General features: G+C 39.0%; 1 protein-coding gene across 1 annotated transcript in view; it reads left to right on the forward strand.

Moving 5' to 3' along the window:
* The window catches only part of LOC121139158 (vomeronasal type-2 receptor 116-like), a 44,150-nt gene extending 27,138 nt beyond the window's left edge, over window positions 1-17,012 (forward strand). Inside the window, exon 4 of the mRNA XM_040742281.1 lies at window positions 16,084-17,012. Within this exon, the coding sequence (XP_040598215.1) occupies window positions 16,084-17,012 (929 nt within the window). The remainder of the gene's footprint in view (window positions 1-16,083) is intronic.
* Window positions 17,013-23,344: the final 6,332 nt, after the last annotated feature.

The following is a 23,344-nucleotide window of genomic DNA, read 5'->3' on the forward strand; positions in this document are numbered from 1 at the left end:
AATATGGGTTAGAATGGTGGTTGTATGTGGTGCATAAGGTAACTTTATTTTGATCTTTTATCTTGTGAATCTGGAATGTGAATGAAAGCATACACAGCATTTCTTTTACTCCATATAATGTATCTGTCTCTAGAAATCTACTGATATTTTGATCTTACAATTTTGCAAAATTACATATTCATCATATCTAGTAAGTTTTCTGTTGGTATTCATTGATCCTTCTACATGTGCTTATCACATATGCAAATAGCGATAATTTGCAGTACTTTCCTGATTATATACATTAATCATCTTTATCTATTCATTTCTTTCTAGCTATGACTAGAACCATTGTAATTAAGCATATACATAGTGAACATTTTCCTGATTTTGATAGCATGGTTTTAGTTTTTCTTCTTTACGACAATATTGGTTATGGGTTAGTCAAATCTATTCTAAATTATGTTGAATTATGTTCTCTTATGGTCTTCCCTCCATAGATCTTTAAGCACAATGGCAGGCTTATTTTTATTAATGGTATTTGCTCAACCCTTGTGGTGATCCTGTAATTTTTGACTTGAAGTCTATTTGTATAATGTACTGTTTTTATTGACTTGCATATCTTTGATCAGCCAACATTACTTGTTTGGATGATCTGCGTGCTTTGTGCCAATATTTGTCTTGCAATTATTTTATTGAGAGTTTAGAATCAATTTCATCAGTGATATTGGTTTATAATTTTTTTATAGTTGTTAATTTTATACCACAATTTTGTTAGTGGAAGAGTTTCGAAGTCTTAGAAGCAGTTTGCAGGTGTTTTTTATCTTTTGGAATAATTACCAAAGTACTGGTAGTAATTCTTCTTTGAAAGCGTCTTAGATTTACATTTTGAATACATTTGAGAGATGTCTCTTTTAGATTGGAGGCTTTTTATCCCTGGAACAATCATCTTTTTATGATTTTATAATATAACTTTTTATTATATATTTAAATTAGAAACAGGCTTGCTTCTCATGTCAGTCTCACCTCCCTCTCCCTCACTTCCATGCCTGCTCCCCCTCTAAGCCCCCTCCAGCTGCCCACCCAATCCTCACTCCATTCCCCAGAAGGGTAATGCCCTCCATGGGGGTGTCTGGAGACTGCCCAGGCCTCCTCCTAATGTCCAGATTGAGAGAACATCCATCCTTGTGGGATGGGCACCCAAAGATCATTTGTGTCCCAGAGATAAATACTGATCTACTACACAAAGCCCTATAGATTGCCTAGGTCTCCGCACAGACACCCACAGTCATGGCATCTGGATCAGTCCCATGCTGGCCTCTCAGCAATCAGTCTGAGGTCCAAGATCTTCCCCTTGTTCAGGTTAGTTGTTTGTCTGGGTTTCACCAGCCCAGTCTTGACACCTTTTGCTCATCTCTCTTCCCTCTCTGTCACTAGGGTCCAGGAGTTCAGTTCAGTGTTTAGCTGTGGGTGTCTGACTATTCTTCTGTCTGTCACTAGATGGAGGTTCTAGGATGGTATATAAGATAGTCTTCAAAATCACTGTCAAGGAGGGGCATTTACCTTAGTCTGTCAACTATTGTTGGTTTTTCAGTTGGTGTCATCCTTGTAGATCTCTGGAAATCTCACTAGTGCCAGATCTCCCCTCAAACCTAGTATGACTCAGTCTATTATGGTATCTCTCATCCTGCGCTACTCTAGTCTTCACCCAACTCAACTTTCCTGCCCTGCATGTCCTCCTCTCCACTCCTCTTCTTCCCCTCTCCTTTTCCTGGCTCCCTCTCCCTTCCCCCCATGTTCCCAATCTGCTCAGGAGATCTTGCCTCATTCGCCTTCTCTGGGCTACCATGTATATCTCTCTTAGGGTTGTTCCTGTTTCCCAGACTCTCTAGCAGTGGAATTGTAGGCTGGTACTCCCCTGATTCATGTGTAAAATCTATAAATGAGTAAGTACATACCATGTTTGTCTTTTTGTGAATGGGTTACCTCACTCAGGATGGTTTCTTCTAGTGCTATCCAATTGCATGCAAATTTCTAGATTCCATTTTTTTTCTGCTGAGTAGTAATCCATTGTGTAAATGTACCACATTTTCTCTATCCACTCTTCAGATGAGGGGCATCTAGGTTGCTTATAGGTCCTGGATATTATAAATAGTGCTGCTATAAACATAGTGGAACAGACATCCTTGTTGTATGAAGAGGCATCTTTTGAGTATATGCCTAAGAGTAGAATTGCTGGTTCTTGTGGTAGACTGATTCCCATTTTTCTGAGGAATCTCCATATTGATTTCCAAAGTGGCTGTATGAGTTGGCACTCCCACCAGCAGTGGAGGAGTGTTCCCCTTTCACCACAACCTTTCCAGCATAAATTGTCATTGGTGTTTTTGATTTTAGACATTTTGACAGGAGTAAGATGGTATCACAGAGCTGTTTTGATTTGAATTTCCCTGATTGCTAGGGAGGTTAAGCACTTTCTTAAGTGTCTCTTAGGGATTTTAGTTTCTTCTATTGAGAATATACCACTTTTTAATTGGATCCTTTGGCGTTTGGAGACTTGCCTCTTGAGTTCTTTGTATATTTTGGAGATCAGTCCTCTCTCAGATGTGGGGTTAGTGAATATCTTTTCACATTCTGTGGGCTACCTTTTTGTCTTGCTGACTGTGTCTTTTGCCTTGCAGAAGCTTGTCAATTTCAGGAGGACCCATGTATTAATTGTTGATCTCACTGACTGTGCTACTGGTGTTATGTTCAGGAAGCTGTCTTCTGTACCAACTAATTCAAGGGTACCACCCACTTTCTCTTCTAAGAGGTTCAGTGTGGCTGGATTTATGTTGAGGTCTTTGATCCATTTGGACTTAAGTTTTGTGCATGGCAATAGACATGGATCTATCCACATTCTTTTTTTTTTTTGGTTTTTATGAGACAGGGTTTCTCTGTATTGTTTCGGAGGCTATCGGTCCAGCCTGGCCTCAAACGCATAGAGATCCGCTTGCCTCTGCCTCCCCAGTGCTGGGATTAAAGGCGTGCGCCACCACCGCCTGGCTCTATCCACATTCTTCTACATATCAGCATCCAGTTATGCCAGCAACACTTGTTAAAGATGCTTTCTTTTCTCCATTGTATATTTTTATCTTCTTTGTTGAAGATCAGATGTTCATACATGTATGGGTTAATATCAGGTCATTCGATTTGATTCCATTGCTCTACCTGTCTATTTTTGTGCCAATACCAAACTTTTTTCAGGACTACAGCTCTATAATATAGCTTGAGGTCAGGGATGGTGATGCTTGCAGATGTTGCTTTGTTGAGTAAGGTTGTTTTGATTATCCTGGGTGTTTTGTTTTTTCATACAAAATTGGTTATTGTTCTTTCAAGGTCTGTGAAGAAATGTGCTGGTATTTTAATGGGGATTGCATTGAATCTGTAGATTGCTTTTGGCAGGATTGCCATTTTTACTACATTGATCCTACCCATCCAAGAGCATGGGAGATCTTTCCATTTTCTGAGGGCTTCTTTAATTTCTTTCTTTAAAGACTCAAAATTCTTGTGATTCAGGTCTTTCACTTGTTTGGTTAGCGTTACCCCAAGGTATTATATGTTGTTTGTGGCAATTGTATAGGGTGATGTTTCTCTGATTTCTTTCTCAGCCCTTTTATCATCTGTATATAGTAGGGCTACTCATTTTCTTGAGTTGACCTTGTAGCCTGCCACTTTGCTGAAAGTTAATCAGCTGTAAGTGTTCCCTGAAAGAGTTCTTTGGGTCATTTATGTAAAATATCATATCATCTGCAAATAGTGAAAGTTTGACCACTTCCTTTCCAATTTGCATCCCCTTGATCTCCTTTTGTTGTCATATGGCTATGGCTAAAACTTAAAGTACAATATTGAACAGGTATAGAGAGAGTGGACAGACTTATCTTGTTCCTCATTTTAGAGGAATTGTATTGAGTATCTGTCCATTTAGTTTGATGTTGGATGTTGGTTTGCTGTATATATCTTTTATTATGTTTAGGTATGTTCCTATTATCCTAGATCTCTCCAAGACCTTTAGTGAATGGTGTTGGATTTTGTCAAAGGCTTTTTCTGCATCTAGTGAGATGATCATGTGATTTTTGTTTGGCAGCTGGTTTATATGGTGGATTACATTGAAGTATTTTGGTATGTGGAACCATCCTGCATTCCTGGGATGAAATCTACTTGGTCATGGTTAATTTTTGTTTTAATGTATTGTTGGATCCAATTTGCCAGTATTTTATTGAGTATTTTTGCATCAATGTTCATGATGTTTATTGATCCAAAGTTCTCTTTCTTAGTTGTGTTTGTGTGGCTTGAGTATCAAGGTTATTGAAGCCTTGTAGAGTGAGTTTGGCAAAGACATTTACTTCTGCTTCTATTGCATGGAATAATTTGAGAAGAATTGGTATAAGCTTTTCTTTGAATTTCTGGTAGCATTCTTTGGATGGGAGACTTTTGATGACTGCTTCTATTTCCATAAGGGTTATAGGTCTATTTAAATAGCTTTTCTGTTCTTGATTTAATTTTGGCAAGATAGAGCTATCCAGGAAGTCATCCATTTCCTTTAAGTTTTTGAATTTTGTGGAGTATAGGTTTTCAAACTATGACCAGATGATTCTCTGAATTTCCTCAGAGTCCATTGTTATGTCCCAAGTTTCATTTCTGATTTTGTTAATTTGCATGTTCACACTCTGCTGTTTGGTAAGGTTGGACAAAGGTTTTTCTATCTTGTTGATTTTCTCAAAGAACTCTTTGTTGCATTGATTCTTTGTATTGTTTTCCTAGTTTCTACTTTATTGATTTCAGCTCTCAGTTTGATTATTTCCTGGCATCTACTCCTCCTGGAGGAGTTTGCTTCTTTGTGTTCTAGAGCTTTCAGCTGTGCTGTTAATTCTCTAATATAACTATTCTCCAGGTTCTTCATGTGGGCAATTAGTGCTATGAACTTCCCCCTTAGCACTGCTTTCAAAGTGTCCCATAGGTTTGCATATGTTGTGTCTTCATTCTTATTGAATTCTAGGAAGTCTTTAAATTCTTTTTTTAATCTCTTCTTTGACCCAGAAATGGGGCAGTTGTTCATTATTCAATTTCCATGAGTTTTTAGGTTTTCTGCAATTTGTGTTGTTTAATTCTAATTTTAACACATGGTGGTCTACTAAGATGCATGGAATTATTCCAACTTTTTTGTAGCTGCTGAGGTTTGCTATGTTGCCATGCATGTGGTCTGTTTTTGAGAAGGTCCCATGAGGTGAGAAAAAGGTATATTCTTTTTTATGTGGATGAAATATTCTATAGATGTCTGTTAAACCCAGTTGGGTCATTACTTCTACTAGACCCTTTGCTTCCTTTGCTTCTTTGTTGAGTTTCTGTCTGGTATTCTTGTCTAGTGCTGAGTGTGGGGTGTTGTAGTCTCCCACTATAAGTGTGTGGGGCTTTATATGTGATTTAAGATTTAGTAATATTTCTTTTATGAATGTGGATGCCTTTGTATATAGGCATAGTTGTTCAGAATTGAAACTTCATCTTGGTGGATTTTTCCTGTGATGTGTATGTAATGACCTCCTTCATCTCTTTTGATTAATTTTATTTTAAAGTCTAAATTGTTAGATGTTAGGATTGCTACACCTGCTTGTTTCTTGGGTCCATTTGATTGGAAAGTCTTTTCCCAACCTTTAACTCTAAGGCAATGTCTGTCTTTGTGGGTGAGGTGTATTCTTGTATGCAGCAGAAGGATGGGTTCTGTCTTCCAAAACATTCTGTTCGCGTGTGTCTTTTTATGGTTGAGATATGGCCATTAATATTGAGGGATATTACTGACCATTGATTGCTCATTCTTCTTTGATTTGGAATGGCTGTTGGTGGTGGATTTATGTGTGGAATTCCCCCCTTTTTATGGGGAAGTCCTGTGTATATGTCAATAAAGCACTGTTGGCCAATAGGGAAGCAATATAGGTGGGACTTTGGGTAGGAGAAACGCAGGGAGTCACGATGTAGCCTACCAGAGAATTAAGGTCTCTGGAACTTTTCTCTTGTAAGAGAAATACTTAGATTAACAATTATGGGATAAATATTTAAGTCAGAGCTAGCCAATAAGAAACAAGCAAGGCCAACAGCTTCATAATTAATACAGTGTCTTGTTTGTTATTTGGAGACTACAACGTGGCAGAGCCCAGGTGACTGGTGGGGAAAAAAACCAAAGCTGCTAGCAAGGAAATGGCTACTCTCTACAAATGGTGATCAGGAGTGGGATCATGAATTTCCACTCAGAATGACAAAAGCTTTAAAGGAGTTTTAGAAACAAAAGGACAGAGAAAAGCATGGGTTCTTGGTAGCAGCATTTTTCTCAGGTGGGCTCTGTTTTGCTAGTGACAAGCAGAGACTCAGGCGGCTTGCTTAAGGGAGTCTTCCTGACTCAGCATAAAAAAGCAAGGTTCTTTTAAGAGGCTCTTCTAACGATTGAAAGGTGTGTACATACAGCTGGAAGTGGCAGTGACTACATCTTCAAGCCGGCAGCTTTTGCTGGATGTCAGCATAGACTGAGACAGTGAGCTGGAATCACGATTATGCCTGCCATCTTGGAAAAACTGCAGTTTAAACAGCTGCGGTTTTAACAGATATGACATGTGACCAGTAAAACATAAAGATTTACAGTAAAGTCAGACTTGGATGAAGAAAAACCTCTAAAGGTTTACAGTATGTTTAAAAATGTAAGTTGGATTGAGAGAGAAAAAGAAATGGCATAGTGGTAAATAGAGAAGCTGGTTGTGGTGGCGCATGCTGGTAGAAATTGCTCCAGACGCAGAGGCAGGTAGATTTCCAAAGAGAACGCCTGTCTCAGAGAAAAATAAATAAAAGTAAAAGAAATAAAATAATAATAGATAGATAAATAAATAAGCCACATAAAGATGGAAAATACACAGAAAGTCTGGACACTGTACGATATTGTGTTTTTCAGTTTTTTGATTGCTAAGGAAGGACCAACTACTAAAGTACACTTGATTATCAATGTTGCTGAATCTAACTTATATCTGTTGGTTGAAGAGCTTCCCATCCTGGAGGGAGCCAAGCACCCCAGATCCCATGTCTTGTCTTCCACCAACAAGACCAGGGGATCAGCGGGTCCAGCATCTGTGGGACCAAGTAAAACAGGCCCTGTATCCAGGCCTGCATTCTAGTGCCTGGGGATTGCCTGGAGGCTGCCACAGAGCTTCCCATCCTGGAGGGAGCCAAGAACCCCAGATCCCAGTTCTTCTCTTCCACCAATGAGAACAGGGGAACAGGTGGGATCCTACGCACGCCAGATTCCTGGGCTTCTTCTCCACCCACAGGACCAGAACTAGGATGAGGAATAGAAGAACTACCAGATTATTGGACTTGCTTGCACCCACCAAAAGGGAACTCTGGTCCCCTAAGCACCAGACCAGTAAGGGGCTCTTTCTGCACCTACTAGAAGAAGAGATGGGAAGGAGACAAAACAAAAACACACTCAGCAACAGAAAAACAAATATGATACCATCAGATTCTAGAGACTCCACACCAGCAAGACTCCAACATTCCAATGCAAATGAAGCAGAAAAGAATGACCTTAAAAAATTCATGAACTGTATTCGATCTGATAAAAACCTAACCAAGCAAGGGAAAGACAGAGGGAATCATAGGATCGAATACAGATCAGGCACCAGAGCGACCTCGAGTGATCTAAAGGGATAACACCAATTGGCAAGCTAAGCAATAGTGGAGAGACCACCTCGAATGCCCATTCCTGATAATGAACTTGAAGCCTATAACCATCCGGGAGCCTTCATCCTGTGACTGATGGAAGCAGAGGCAAACACACAATTAATCACTGAACTGAACCCAAGGAACCCAGTGACAGAGAGAGAGGAGTGATGAGCTAATTAGCAAAGAATGGGCTGGCAAAACCAGCAGAGACAGCTGATCTGAACAGGGGAGAGCTCTTGGACCCCAGACCGACAGTGGGGAGGCCAGCATGGGACTGATCTGGACCCCCCCCAAATGTGAGTGTCAGTGAGAAGGCCTGGGCAACCTATGGGGCTCTGAGCTGTGGATCAGTGTCTATCCCTGGTATACAAACAGTCTTCGTGTGCCTATAGCACAAAGAGGGATGCTCTCTCAGCCTGGACTCTTAGGGGAGTGCCTGGACCCTACCCAGAGTAAAATGACAGACTCTAGATATCCCCTATGTGGAAGGATTTGGCAATAGGGTGGGAGGGTGGGGGGGGAAGGGGAGTGCGGGAGGAGGGGAGGGAGAGGGAACTGGGATTGACACGTAAAACAAGCTATTTAAAATTAAAAAATGATATAAAAATAGGAGAAACTGGAAAGTAGGAGAAGGAAGAGGGAGAACATCAGGGACCAGTCACCCAGTCAGCCACTGAGTAAGAAGTATAGTAAGATATACAGAATACAGATAGATAAAGGCCCATAGGAAAAAGGTAGAGAGGCTAATTTAAGTTCAGAAAAACTGGCTAGCAACAAGCCAAGCTAAGGCCAGACATTCATAACTAAGAACAAGACACCATGTGAGATTTATTTGGTAGCTGTGTGGTGGGCCCCTAAAATGAGCAAAAATAAATGCTACACTGGGCCAGGTCCTCTTACATCAGCCATTAATCAAGAAATGGCCACCTTTTAGTGGCTTTTGGGACACTACTCCTCATGCTGTGTCATTTTGCCCATCCTTAACACATGAGGAGGTGTTTAGTTTTACTTCAGCTTGATAGGCCATGTTTTGCTAATGCTCATGGAAGACCTGACCTTTCCTGCACAGAAATGGAGGAGGAGTGGACGAGGAGTGGGAACTGAAGGGGGTAGAGGGAAAGGTACTGGGGGGAGAGGAGGGAAGGGAAACCGAGGCCAGCACAGTTCTTCACAGACCTTGAAAGAACAATAATCAATTTTGTATGGAAAAACAAAAGACCCAGGATAGCCAAAACAACCCTGTTCAACAAGGCAACGTCTGGAGGCATCACCATCCCTGACCTCAAGCTCTATTATAGAGCTATAGTCCTGAAAACAGCTTGGTATTGGCACAGAAATAGACAGGTAGACCAATGGAATCGAATTGAAAACCCGGGTATTAACCCACACACGTACGAACATCTGATCTTTGACAAAGAAGCTAAAAATATACAATGGAATAAAGAAAGCATCTTCAACAAATGGTGCTGGCATAATTGGAGACTGGCATGTAGAAGAATGCAGATCGATCCATGTCTATCGCCATGCACAAAACTTAAGTCCAAATGGATCAAAGACCTCAACATAAATCCAGCCACACTGAACCTCTTAGAAGAGAAAGTGGGTGGTACCCTTGAACGAATTGGTACAGGAGACAGCTTCCTGAACATAACACCAGTAGCACAGGCAGTAAGATCAACAATTAATAAATGGGACCTACTGAAACTGAGAAGCTTCTGTAAGGCAAAGGACACAGTCAGCAAGACAAAAGGCAGCCCACAGAATGGGAAAAAATATTCACTAATCCCACATCTGACAGAGGGTTGATCTCCAAAATTTACAAAGAACTCAAGAAGCAAGTCTCCAAAACACCAAAGGACCCTATTAAAAAGTGGGCTGCAGAACTAAATAGAGAGTTTTCAATAGAGGCGTCTAAAATGGCTGAGAGGCACTTGAGAAAGTGCTCAACATCCTTAGCCATCCGGGAAATGCAAATCAAAACAACTCTCAGATACCATCTCACCCCTGTCAGAATGGCTAAAATCAAAAACACCAATGACAATTTATGCTGGAGAGGATGTGGTGAAAGGGGACACTCCTCCATTGCTGGTGGGAGTGCCAACTGGTTCAGCCACTTTGGAAATCAGTGTGGAGATTCCTCAGAAAAATGGGAATAAACCTACCACAAGACCCAGCAACTCCACTCTTAGGCATATATCCAAAAGATGCCCATTCATACAACAAAGAGGTCTGTTCCACTATGTTCATAGCACCTTTATTTGTAATTGCCAGAACGTGGAAGCAACCTAGATGTCCCTCACCTGAAGAGTGGATAAAGAAAATGTGGTACATCTACACAATGGAGTACTATTCAGCAGAAAAAAATAATGGAATCATGAGATTCGCAGGCAAATGGATGACACTAGAAGAAACCATCCTGAGTGAGGTAACCCAGTCACAAAAAGAGAAACATGGCATGTACTCTCTCATATATGGATTTTAGACATAGTTCCAGCCTACAATCCTATGGCCAGAGAGTCTGGGAAAGAGAAACTTTATTTAGTGGCTGATCGAAGAAGAGGCAGACTCCCTTGGTTAAGTACTGAGCTGAACTCAAGAAAGCCAGTAACAGAGAGGGAGGACTGATGATCAAAGGGATTAAGACTGGGCTGGTTTAACCCCCAGAAACAGCTGACCAGACAAAGGTTAACTCTTGAATCCCAGGCATTAGCCTGGGAATCCAGCATGGGACTGATCAAGACCCCCCTGAATCTGGGTGTCAGTGAAGAGGCCTAGGGAATCTATTGAGCCTTGGGCAGCAGATCAGTACCCATCCCAAGTATACACATGGACTTTCGACTCCAATAGAACAATGTGAGGTGCACTCTCACCCAGAACTCTTGGGAAAGGGTCTAGGCCCTGCCCTATATGAAATGACACACTATGGACACCCCCATGGAGGGCCTCACCCTCCCTGGAGAAATGAGAGGATAACTGGGGGGGGGGGGAGGGGAGGGCACGGGAGGAAGGGAGGGAATGGGAGAGGGACCTGGAACTGACTTGTGAAGCAACCTTGATTCTTATCTAAATTTAAACTGGAAAATAAAATTAAAAAAATAAAATAAAATAAAATAAATTAATTAAAAATATGTCCTCACAGACTTGCCTACATGAAAATCTGATTAAAGAATTTCCTCAGTTGAAAAAATATTCATGAAAATGATAGAGGCCATAAAAGAGGATATAGGAAAATCCCTCAAAGAAATGGAAGAGAAAACAAACCAAAAATTGCAACAAATGGAAGAAAAAAGAAACCAAAAAATGCAAGAAGTGGTTTGAGTTTTGTTAATGTTTCTTTTATGAATGTGGATGCCTTCATGCTTAGAGCATAGATGTTCACAATCGAGACTTCATTTTGGTGGATTTCTCCTGTGATGAATACGAAATGACCTCCTTCATCTCTTTTGCTTGAATTTAGTTTAAAGTCTAGTTTGTTAGATATTAGGATTGCTACGGCTGCTTGTTTCTTGGGTCCATTTGATTGGAAAATCTTTTCCTTGTCCTTAATTTTGAGGTAAAGTCTGTCTTTAAAGCTGAGGTGTGTTTCTTGTATGCAGCAGAAGGTTGGATACTGTCTGCGATTCCATTGTCTTAGCCTGTGCCTTTTTATGGTCGAGTGAAGACCATTAGTATTGAGGAATATTAATGACCTTTGATTGCTCATTTTTGTTTGTTTTGGAATGGTTGATGGTTGTGGAATCGTGTGTGGATTTCCCCCCCTTTTCTCTTTTGGCTCTTGATAAAGTGGGATTGTATATTGCTTGTGTTTTTCTGGTTGTAGCTAACTTCTTTGGATTGGAGTTTTCCTTCTAGAACTTTCTGAATGGCTGGGTTAGTGGATATGTATTGTTTAAATCTGGTTTTGTCATGGAATATCCTGTTTTCTCCATCTATATTGATTGAAAGCTTAGCTGGGTATCGTAGTCTGGGCTGGCATCCATGGTCTCTTGGTGTTGATAGAATACCTATCCAGGATATTCTGGATTTCAGAGTTTCCATGGAAAATTTATGTGTAATTCTGATAGATTTGCCTTCGTATGTTATTTGACATCTTTCTTTAGCTGCTCTAAGTATTATTTCTTTGTTCTGTGTGCTTGGGGTCTTGATTATTATGTTTTGAGGGAACTTTTTTGTAGTCCAGTTTATTTGGTGTTCTGTATGCTTCTTGTACCTTCATTGGCATGTCTTTCTTCAGGTTGGCAAAGTTTTCCTGTATGGTTTTGTTGAATATGTTTTCTGTCCCTTTAAGATGGGTTTCTTCACCTACTATACCTATTATTCTTATGTTTGGTCTTTTCATGGTGTCCCATATTTCCTGGATGTTTGGTGTTAGGGATTTGTTGGACTTAAGATTTTATTTGGTTGATGAATCTATTTCTCCTAGTGTGTCTTCCATACCTGAGATTCTTTCTTCCATCTCTTGTATTCTGTTGGTTATGCTTGTATCTGTAGTACCTACCATTTCCCTAGTTTTTCTGTTTCCAGCATTCTGTCAGACTGTGTTTTTTTATTGTCTCTATTTCAGCTTTCAACTGTTGCACTGTTTGAATTGTTTCTTGTAAGTTTTGCTTCGTGTTTTCCTCCATTTCTTGCATTTGTTGGATTTTTTGTCTTTTCTTCCATTTCTTTAAAGGATTTTCTCATATCCTCTTTGATGGCCTCTATCATTTTCACAAAGGTGTTTTTAGGGTCATTCCCTTCTGCTTCATCTGCATTGGGGTGTTCAGATCTTGTTGTAGAATCTGTAGACTCTGGTAGTGTCATATTTGTTTTTTGACATATTTGTCATATTTGTTACTGCATGTGTTCTTATGTTTTCTCTTTCCCAACACTTTCTCCAGTGGGTATATAAAGAGCCCTTTTATCTCCTGGTGTGCAGGTGACCAGCATTCCCTTTCGGTGGGTGCAAGCAATAGCAACACTCTCTGGCCTCTTTGTCCTTTTCCCTCTGCCCTGAGTGGGGTTGGGAGCAGAGTGGCTCTCCCTGCAGGTATCTGGTTGCTTGGTTTTCGAGGGTAAGTAGACGTGGCTGCAGTCCCCAGGCCAGGAGATCCGAGAGAGTGCAAACCTGAGGAATTCCCCTGAATTGCCTGGTCCCATGCCCTTGGAGAAGAAGACCAGGAATCTGGGGTGCTTAGGCTCCCACAGGGAGGGGACCCTCAGTGGCCATTCCCAGGCACTGGAATGCAGGCCCAGAAACAGGCCCGAATTGCCTTGTTCCAAGGGTGGAGAAGACCAGGAATCTGGGGAGCTTAGGATCCTGCCGGGAGGGAACTCTCAGATGCATTCTCTGGGCAGTCCTGCAATAATCATCTTATCAGTGTTTGTATTGTTAGTTTTTGTAGAATTAGCTCTTAGTTTCATTTCTTGTTTGGTTGTGTTCCAATCGTATTAATTTCCATCTAGGTTTTATCATATAGTTCAACATACTAGATTTTGAACTCTTTGTTTTTTGTGTTAACTAATTCCGGAGTTTAAAAATTAAGAGATGTATTTGTACAATTTTTTATTTTTCCTGAAGGTACATATATATCTCTCAGAGCACTGCCTTTAGCATGTCCAAGATATTTGGTGTTTTCTGTTTTATTTGTTTCCAGAAAGTTGTACCTATCTTTCTTGTTTACTTCTTGATACATTTGTCATTTAATAGTGTGTCATAAATCTCTATCAGTTTATATACCTTCTATAGGTTATTTTGCTATTGGTTTTCAGATATTTTGTATTATGTAAAGACAGAATCAGTGGAGTTGTTGAAATTTTATGGTACAGTTGGCTTTTCTGTGTTATTAAAATACCTTTTAAAATTTATTTAAATCTATACAGTCTTCTGAGGGCATGTATGCAAGCACACCAGAAGGGGTCACCAGATGTGATTATAGATGGTTGTAAGTCACCATGTGTTTGATGGGAATTGAACTCAGAATCTCCGGAAGAGCTGCCAGTGCTCTATACCTCTGAGTCATTTCTCTAGCCCATTTTATGTGTTATTAATATACATGACTTGTCATCTATTTTGTGGAAACTTCCATGGGCTTCTAAATGCCATGAATATTCTTTAGTCATTGGTGTATATATGAGGTATATTCGATGTAAGGTTTCATTTAGTCTTTGTATCTCTCCACTTACTTTTTTCTAGCAGTGTGTTTGACATTGCAGCATATTGAATTCAATAATACGGAATTGGAGTCAGTCATTACCTTGATTTCTAGCAATATATTGCTTTAGAAATTGGGAGTGCAAGTGTGTAGTCTTCATGTGTTTAAGGTTGTAATGTTCTTGGCTTATTGGTCCCTTGACTAGAATAAAATATGCTTTATAATGTCTTCTGATTAACTTTGTTGGAAGTCGATTTTGTAAGATTTTGGGAGAGGGTCACCAGCTTGTTTCCTGGTTTCATTTGCTTGGAATTATTTTTTCAGTCCTTTAATTCTATGGTTCTTGTATAGGCTTCTTGTATGTTTAATTTTGGTTTTTAATTTTTATGTTTATTTTCCTGCCTTTCAGTAGTAAAGATTATAAAAGTAAAGGTTATTGCTTTTGAAATATTTTTACAACATATTTTTATCATGATTTTTCCACTCTCAGTTCCTCCTAGATTCTCTCCACTTCTCTCGCAATTCCATTTATGATTCATTAAAATACAAATGGGAATACAAAATATAACAGCAGCAAATAAAAGAAAACAAAGCTAACCAGAACAAAACAAAACAAACAAATAAATAAAAAGTCATAAAATACACAAGATCTTGTAGAGATACACATATTCATACTCTGCGAAATCCCATAAAAATCCATAATCAGAAACAATGATATAGAGGCAAAATACCTGTAAGACAAAAAAGAAAAAAGCGCCCAGACCAAGTTTTGTGAAACAAAAAATAAACCAAAACACCATATCAAAACAACAACAAAACATTAAAGCAGATACCAAAGAAAATAATTTTTTGTTATTTATCTATATCTGAGCAAATGATGTGTTCTTAAATATGGTTTGTATACCCAATGAGACGCTGTTGGAGAAAATTAAGTTGTCCTTTATGAACAGTTAGTGATGTCAGATAGTTTCTGTGTTATATGTGGAGGTCTGTGTCAACTGCCCCTCTCAGCTTGGAATCCCCATCTTGCTTAGACCTGTGCCAGCCCCATGTATACTGCCACAGATTGAGTTCTTATTGGAGTCAGTCCTATTGTGCCTATAAGGTACTGGTTCTTTGAACACTTCCATCCCCATTGGCTTTTATGAACTTTCAGCTCCCTTTTCAGCAAAGATACTTGATTCCTGAGGGGAATTTGATAGATATCTCATTAAGGAATGCATATTCTAAGATTTCTCACTCTCTACATATGGTCTAGTTCTGGGTCTTTGTATTTGTTCACATTCACTGCAGGATGAAGCTTTTCTGATGATTTATGAGCAGCATAGCAGAATGTTGTTAGCTGTTCTTTCATTGCTGTATTCAATCAGCAAAACATCAGTGTTTGATATTTTCCTACACCTATGGCCTATCTAATGATCTGTTCTTATGCACAAGAGCAATGTCAGGCTAGTCTCTCTCATAGAGTGGGCCCTAAATCTGAATAAATAGTGGCTGGTTACTCCCACAATGTTTGTCCAATGTTGTAATTATGTATCTTGCAGATAGGTCACCATTGTTAGATGGAAGATGTCCTTCTGTATACATGTTTCTCTTATTGATTGATGAATAAAACACTGATTGGCTAATTGGCCAGGCAGGAAGTATAGGCAGGGTTAGGAGTTGGGGAGATTCCTGGCAAAAGTAGGCAGATAGAGTCCTCATGTAGAGCCCATGAAGAGACAATATGGCAGGTGTTCTCTGGTAAGCCAAGATCATGATGAATAGAAATTAAGAAAGAGATAGCCAATAAGAAGCCCAAGATATTGGCCAACATTTTACAATTAATATAGTTCCTGTGAATTTATTGGGGGTTAAAGCAATTGTGGGATCAGGATGGCAAGGCAGAAACTTTATTCAACAATTGCTGATTAAAGCGTTTATAGCTAGGGTAGTATTTCACATTTTCTTGTGGTAGATTTCAGACTAAGCGTCATTACTATCAACATTCATCATCAGGGCTGAAGTCTCTAGTTAAGGAATCCCATCATTTTCTCTTTAGAAAGAGGACATTACTATTAGTTTGTGGAGACCAATAAAATCACAGGTAATGGCCTATATTCCATTAGATGGAATTTAATGTTCCAAACACTGAAGGTCTTATTTGATGACAAGAGATATCAAATTGGGGCACCTTTTCATTTTCTTGTCTCTTACTAATAAATTTCTCTCAAAACTTTTTATTTCCCAATAGATATGGAGCAGTGTTTGAGGTGTGCAGATAATCAATATGCTAACATGCAGAGAATTCACTGCATTAAAAAACGTGTGGCCTTCTTATCCTATGAAGACACCTTGGGGATGATTTTAACCTCCTTATCCTTGGGCTTCTCTGGACTGACAGTTTCTGTTTTGGGGGTCTTTTTAAAACACCAAGACACTCCAATTGTCAAAGCTAATAATCGAACACTTAGTTATATTCTGCTCATTTCCCTCATCCTCTGTTTTTTCTGTTCTTTGCTCTTCATTGGTCATCCCAACCCAACCACTTGCATTCTGCAGCACACCGTATTTGGAGCTGTGTTCACTGTGGCTCTTTCCACTGTCTTAGCCAAAACTGTTACTGTGGCACTGGCCTTCAGAGTTACTTCTCCAGGAAGAAGGATGAGGTGGTTACTGATATCAAGAGCACCAAACTTCATAGTACCCTTCTGCACTCTGATCCAACTTATTTTCATTGGCATCTGGCTGGGGACATCACCTCCTTTTATTGACATAGATATACATTCAGAATATGATCACATCACCATTGTGTGCAACAAGGGCTCAGTCACTGCCTTTTATTGTGTCCTGGGATACCTGGGCTGCCTGGCACTGGGGAGCTTCACCCTGGCTTTCCTGGTGAGAAACCTGCCTGATACTTTTAATGAAGCCAAATTCCTGACATTTAGCATGCTGGTATTTTGTAGTGTTTGGGTTACTTTCCTTCCTGTCTACCAAAGCACCAAGGGCAGGTCTGTGGTGGTCACTGAGGTAATATCTATCTTGGCTTCTGGTGCTGGGCTACTTGGATGCATTTTTCTCCAAAAGTGCTATGTTATTTTGTCAAGGTCAGAAAAAAATTATAGTTATTATTGTAAGAACAAGAAACACTTTCAAACTAAAATGCCTCCTGAAAATTAAACATGCTTGTTTTCTAAATGGGATCTTGGGACAGTTACAATACACTTCAATCATCAAACTGAACTCTTCCTTTTGCTTTTATCTACATATGGTTCTAGGATTATTCTAACATTTGAATTACTACAAATTGTCACAATCAGCATGTCACTATTTACTTCCCCCACTTTATTGTCATAAATGTGTGATTCTTGCTCTAAGTATGTACCTCCTTCTTGTCATCGTGAAAGGTATCTCTTGTTTACCCAGGTCAGATATTCTGTTTTTTGACACTATTTTATCAAAACCAAATTTTGAATATCTGTATTTCCTTATCTCACACTATGTTTTGCCAAACTACTGTTACACTACATTTTTGTATACTAATACATTAAATTCTACATGTATTTGCATGTTTTCTAATTAGCATTAAATATATTCATATACACACTTCATGTGCTAACATTAATAGTATAATCTAACAACGTTTATTTGAACATCTTTAAATTTTTCAACAGTTTCAAGCTCTAACTCTCTGTAAGTCTTCTCCTATGAAGCACTAGCTTAATTTTCTGTATTGATGTTTTTGGAGACTATCCATTTGTGCATATTTTATTTCCCACCATTTGATATTTGAAAAAAATCCAATCTCTCCCAATCACAGCAGCAAAATCTCAGTTAATCCAAAGAAATGTGTATGAATAATACATAAGAATGAAGAAAATTCAGTATCCATTGACCACATCAACATATCTATAGTTACATATTATTTATGATTTATTAAATCTTTCCTGTGAATTCAGAGAGCAAAGTCAGCCAGAAGCCACAGAAGCCAGACAGAAACTTTTAATCCCAGCAGACAGAAGATAGGAGGCGGTGGTACACACCTTTAATCCTAAAACTCAGGATTAAGAGGTAATTGGATCTCTATGAGTCACCCAGATCACCGAAGGTCACCGAGATCTACACAATATTGAATCAATCTAAGAGAGAATTATAGCTTACAATTTTAATCCTATGATTCATGGGAGGTATATAAGACATGAGCAAGGACTAAATATCAAACATTCATTCTCCGGTCATATTGAAGATAGGAGCATTCATTCTCCAGCCATGCTGAGGAAAGGCAGAACTTTGGGGCTTGGTCAAGATCTTGTGGATCAGCAAATTCAGCCTGAGCTAGAGGTGAGAGATAGTGGCCAGCTGGTTTGCTTCTCTGATCTTCATGTTGAACTCCAATATTTGTTTCTATGTCTCTTATTTTTCATGTTACAAACGTAAGTCAATAAAGACATCAGAATTTTCAAGACAAATGTACTTCTTTTTGGTTTTATGAGACAGGGTCTTTCTGTATTGTTTTGGAGGCTGTCGGCCCAGCCCGGCCTCGAACTCACAGAGATCCGCCTGCCTCTACCTCCCAAGTGCTGGGATTAAAGGTGTGTGCCACCACCGCCTGGCCACAAATGTACTTTTCTTAATGAATGTGCCATCAAAATGAAAGGAACAACTAACAACAAACTCCAGAGAGTATTTTGGGAAAAGGGAACCATAATTCACTGTTTGTTGAATTACAAAGTGGAGCATTTATTTTGGAAATTTGTTTAAAGAATTCGCAAAAAACTAAAAACAGTTCTACCATGTGACCCAACCATACCACTCCTTGGCATATTCAATGAACTCAACATCATTTTTCATAGATACATGATTGGTTATGTTCAATTCCTTATTAAAATAGCTTAAAATGGAAATAATCTGAAGGTCATATAACCACACAATAGATAATGTAAATGTGGCACATGTACACTATAGACAATATTTAGTAATAAAAAATCAAAATTATGAAATTGTCAAATAAGTTTAGTCTCCTTTACTCATGAAGGAGTCCTTTTTGTGACAGACAGAAGTGAAATAATTTACTTCAGTGATGGCTACATATAAGGATACTAGAAGGAAATTTTCCTTTTGTACCTAGTGTTAGGGATGTATTTAGATGGGGACTTAGAGAGCATCTATCATATTCAAAAAGTAGGAGTTGCCTAAAACAATTCAATGAACACTACAACCAATGAAATGGTTGAGTTTTTGAGCCTATTCCCAATTGGTATGTCTATAAAACACTCCCAAACACAGGACTAAGGAAACATTGTGGAAGAAAGATGGGAAAGATTAGGACAACAGATGATCAGAGACTTTACCTTGCGATTGTATCTCCTAGTAACATTAGAACATGTACTATAAAATCTCACCAGCGTGACCATCCAAATACAAGTTGAAACAGGGGGACATGAACAAGCAGGCCAAACTGGAGAACAAAAAGCTGATGAGGTTCATTCCTACAAAAATGACTGCATGCATCTGTGAAAAAAAGAGTACCTAAAATTTCTAAATAGAATATTCAATAAAGTATAATATGGAAGTTTAATACTTCATCATTCTTATACTTATTTACATTAATAGTTTTGACTCTCTGGGGTTTAAGGTAAAACAATCCATAGAATCAGCATCTGAGGAAGGATATAATGGTGCTCTATGCTGAACAGAAACTTCCTGAGAATATTAATCTTACCAATGAACAAATCAACCTCCAAAACACATCACCTCAACTATCACTATATGTCATTGTGACTACTGTGTTGGCTACATTTATACTTGGGAATTTAAGAAGAAATGGAAGCTCCTATAACACTAGGTCATATCTCTTTAAGGAATGAGCTGGGATAATTCTTGCAAAAACCAAGTGCTTTCCTAGAAACTATGTTAAGTTTAAGAAATTTTCTGAGGCCGGGCGGTGGTGGTGCACACCTTTAATCCCAGCACTCGGGAGGCAGAGGCAGGCAGATCTCTGTGAGTTTGAGGCCGGCCTGACTGACAGCCTCCACAACAATACAGAGAAACTCTGTCTCGTAAAACCAAAAAAAAAAAAAAACAGAAAATTTCTGAGTTCTAATTGCACTTATCGTTTCTATCATGACAAATAAGGTCTCCTATCCTGTAACTTCTCATTTGTATCATAGAACATATTGGAAATGTGAAGGCAAATTCTGTATATCTATTTTTATTTTTTATTGCATTTTAATTGCAACATTTCTCCCTTCTCTTCCGCCACATGGCTCCACATATCCCTGTTAATTTTCCTTCAATTTTCATGGCCTCCTTTTCACAAATTAATATTGCATGTATAATGTTTCTGTATATACAAATATATTCCTGAATATAAACTGTTGACTCTATATAATGTCAATTGTGTGCATATTTTCAGGGCTGACCATTCAGTCCTAGACAACTAATTAGAGTCCTTTTCCCTGGGAAGAACCACTTCTCCTATTAATACAGTCCATTAAGCAGCACTTGAATTGTTCAACTGCTTTTCTAATCCACAGTTCCAAGGTCCATATTCCTATAAAAACAAGTATGGTCAAGCCTATCACGGCAATACCTCATTCTCTGGTACCAACTTCTGTGTTATGGTTTCTATTTCTGCGAAGTGACATCAAGATCATTGCAACACTTATGAAGGAGATAATTTAATTGGGGTGGCTTACAGTTCAAATGTTTAGTCCATTATCATCATGGCAGAACATGATAGCATGCAGGCACATATGGTGCAGGAAAAGGAGCTTAGTGTCCAAAATCTTGATTCACAAGCAACAGGAAGTGGATTGAACTAGCTGTAACCTGAGCGTATAAGACACCAATGTCAACCCCTCTCAGTGACAACTTCCTCCATCAAGGCTACATCTACTTCAACAAGGCCATACCTCCTAAGACTGCTGCTCCCTATGAGCTTCTGAGGGCCAATTATATTCAAGTTACCCCAATACTTGATGATCTTGTGGGCTTTTTGTTTCATAACATATCTTCTGAACGACCTCCTAGTACTGTGCTTTGGGATGTTACAAAGTTCCAAGGCTTCCTTCAGTTCAAGGACTATAGAAGTGAACTGCCATGCTGATAAATGCAGCAAGCATCTACGAAGGCATTTTGGTGAGTCATATTCTGGTGCTGTTCTGCAGAATCCTTATGTGGAATGTGAATGGTCATAGTGACATTTTGTTTGTAATCTAACAAATAAAGCTTGCTTGAAGATCAGAGTGCAGAACTGAACTACTAGTTAGCCATAAATGTAGTTAACTCCTAATGCACACACACACACACAGAGACACATACAGACACATACAGACACACAGACACAGACACAGACACACATACACACACACACACACACACACACACACACACACACACACACACTAAGGCACCAGTTAGCCATACACCTAAGCCACTAGTTAACCAATGAATTTAGGCAGTGGTTGCTACACCTTTAATTTCAGCACTCAGGAGATGGATGCAGATGGTTCTCTGTGAGTTCAAGGCCACCATAGGCTACATGAGAGTGAACCAGTCTAAAAGAGAAACAGACCTCACACCTTTGATTCCAGCACTTGGGATTACACACCTTTAATACAGGTACTAGAGAGGTATATAAGGCAGGAGTTCAATGCAGTCTCAATGCAGTCTGAGGTTTGGTGGAGAACATTGAAGTCTGCAATCACACTGAGGATAGGATTGCCCCTTTTTGGGCTGAGCTTGGTGGAGGTGAGAACCTCAAGTGGTTGTTGCTTTGCTTTTCTGATTCTCAGCTTGAACCCAAATATCTGACTCTGTGTTTTTATTATTCGTGCTACAGAAGGAATTTTACAGGATCCCAACATTCCCCCATCTAAGGCATAGAGTGAGATTTTGCCTTCCCTCATTGAAAATTTTTATTTATTTCCCAGGAAAAGTTTTGTTTGGTTTATTGGAAAGTTTTGTCTCTGTCTTTTTCAGAGTGTGTTGAGCAGTTTGTCTTTTACTCTTAAGAATTGTATCTCTTTCCTTAAAGGAGACATTCATGGTCACCTGGAGAAGGGGAAATGGACAAGATCTGCTGAGCAAATTGGGAGCATGGAGGGAGGGGTAATGAAGTTAGCTGAAAGAGAAGGGGAGACGAGGAGGGGAGATGAAGATGTAAGGGAGCAGGAAGATTGAGTCAGGGGAAGAATAGATGAAAGCAAGAAAAGAGATACCATAATAGAAAAATTTCAACATAATTCTTCACTGACTTTGAGAAGACAGCTCAATAGCAAATGGAAAAACAGGAAACCCAGGATGGCAAAAACAATAATGAGCAATAAGAGAATAGACAGAGGTATCATGATCCCTGATTTCAAGCGGAATCATAAGGCTGTAGTTCTAAAATCCACATGGTGTTGTCATTAAAACACATATGTGGATTGATAGAAAGCAATTGATGAACAGTCATGAATCCAAACATTGTTGCCATCTGATTTTTTATGAAGAATATGGAAAAATACACTGGAAAAAGAATGTGTCTTCAACTAATGGTGCTTGTCTAACTAGAAGTTTACATATAAATGAATTTAAATATATTCTTTACATCACCCTGTACAAGAGTCAAGTCCAAATGCATGGAAGACCTCAACATTAATCCAGATACACTGAACCTGCTAGAATAGAAATTAGGGAACAGCTTTGAGTACACTGTCACAAAAGACTTCTTAAACAAAACGCTTTTACTATTGTCACTAAGATCAACAATTAATAAATGGGACCCATTGAAACTGAAAAGCTTCCGTAAGGCAAAGGACACTGTCAAAAGACAGAATGGCATTATACAAAATTGAAAATATTTTTCACCAACTCCAGATCTTGAGGGCTAATATACACTATTCATAAATGACTCTAGAAAATAACCATGACAAAAACAAAGAATTAATTTATAAAATGGAGTATAGATGTAAACAGACTGGTCTCACTATATGAATCTCAAATGGTGAGAAAAAATTAAAGAAATGTTCAATATTATTGTCCATCAGGGAACTGCAAATCAAAAGTACTTTAATGTTCTATTTTATACCTGCAAGAAAAGCTAATATCAATAACATAGATAAAAAGCAAGGGGAATAATTCTCTACTGCTGGTAGGAGTGGAAACTTGTACTTTCACACTGGAAATCAATATTAAGGTCACTCAGAAAATTGGGAATCAATCTCTGATGGGGGAAGTCCTTCTGTGTATATATTTGTCTGATTGGTTGATAAATAAAGCACTGTTGGCCAATAAGGAAGCAAGATAAGTAGGACTAGGAGTTGAGGAGGATTCTATGAAATGTAGTCAAGAGTAGAGAGTTGCCATGTGATCCCAGTAAGAGAGGATGCATGACCCTGCATCCTTGGAAAGATAAGTCCTTATAAAAATATATATATCCAGGCATTGGTGGCGCACGCCTTTAATCCCAGCACTCGGGAGGCAGAGGCAGGCGGATCTCTGTGAGTTCGAGACCAGCCTAGACTACC

This window comes from Mesocricetus auratus, unplaced genomic scaffold (assembly GCF_017639785.1).
Source record: "Mesocricetus auratus isolate SY011 unplaced genomic scaffold, BCM_Maur_2.0 Super-Scaffold_6731, whole genome shotgun sequence".
NCBI lineage: Eukaryota > Metazoa > Chordata > Mammalia > Rodentia > Cricetidae > Mesocricetus > Mesocricetus auratus.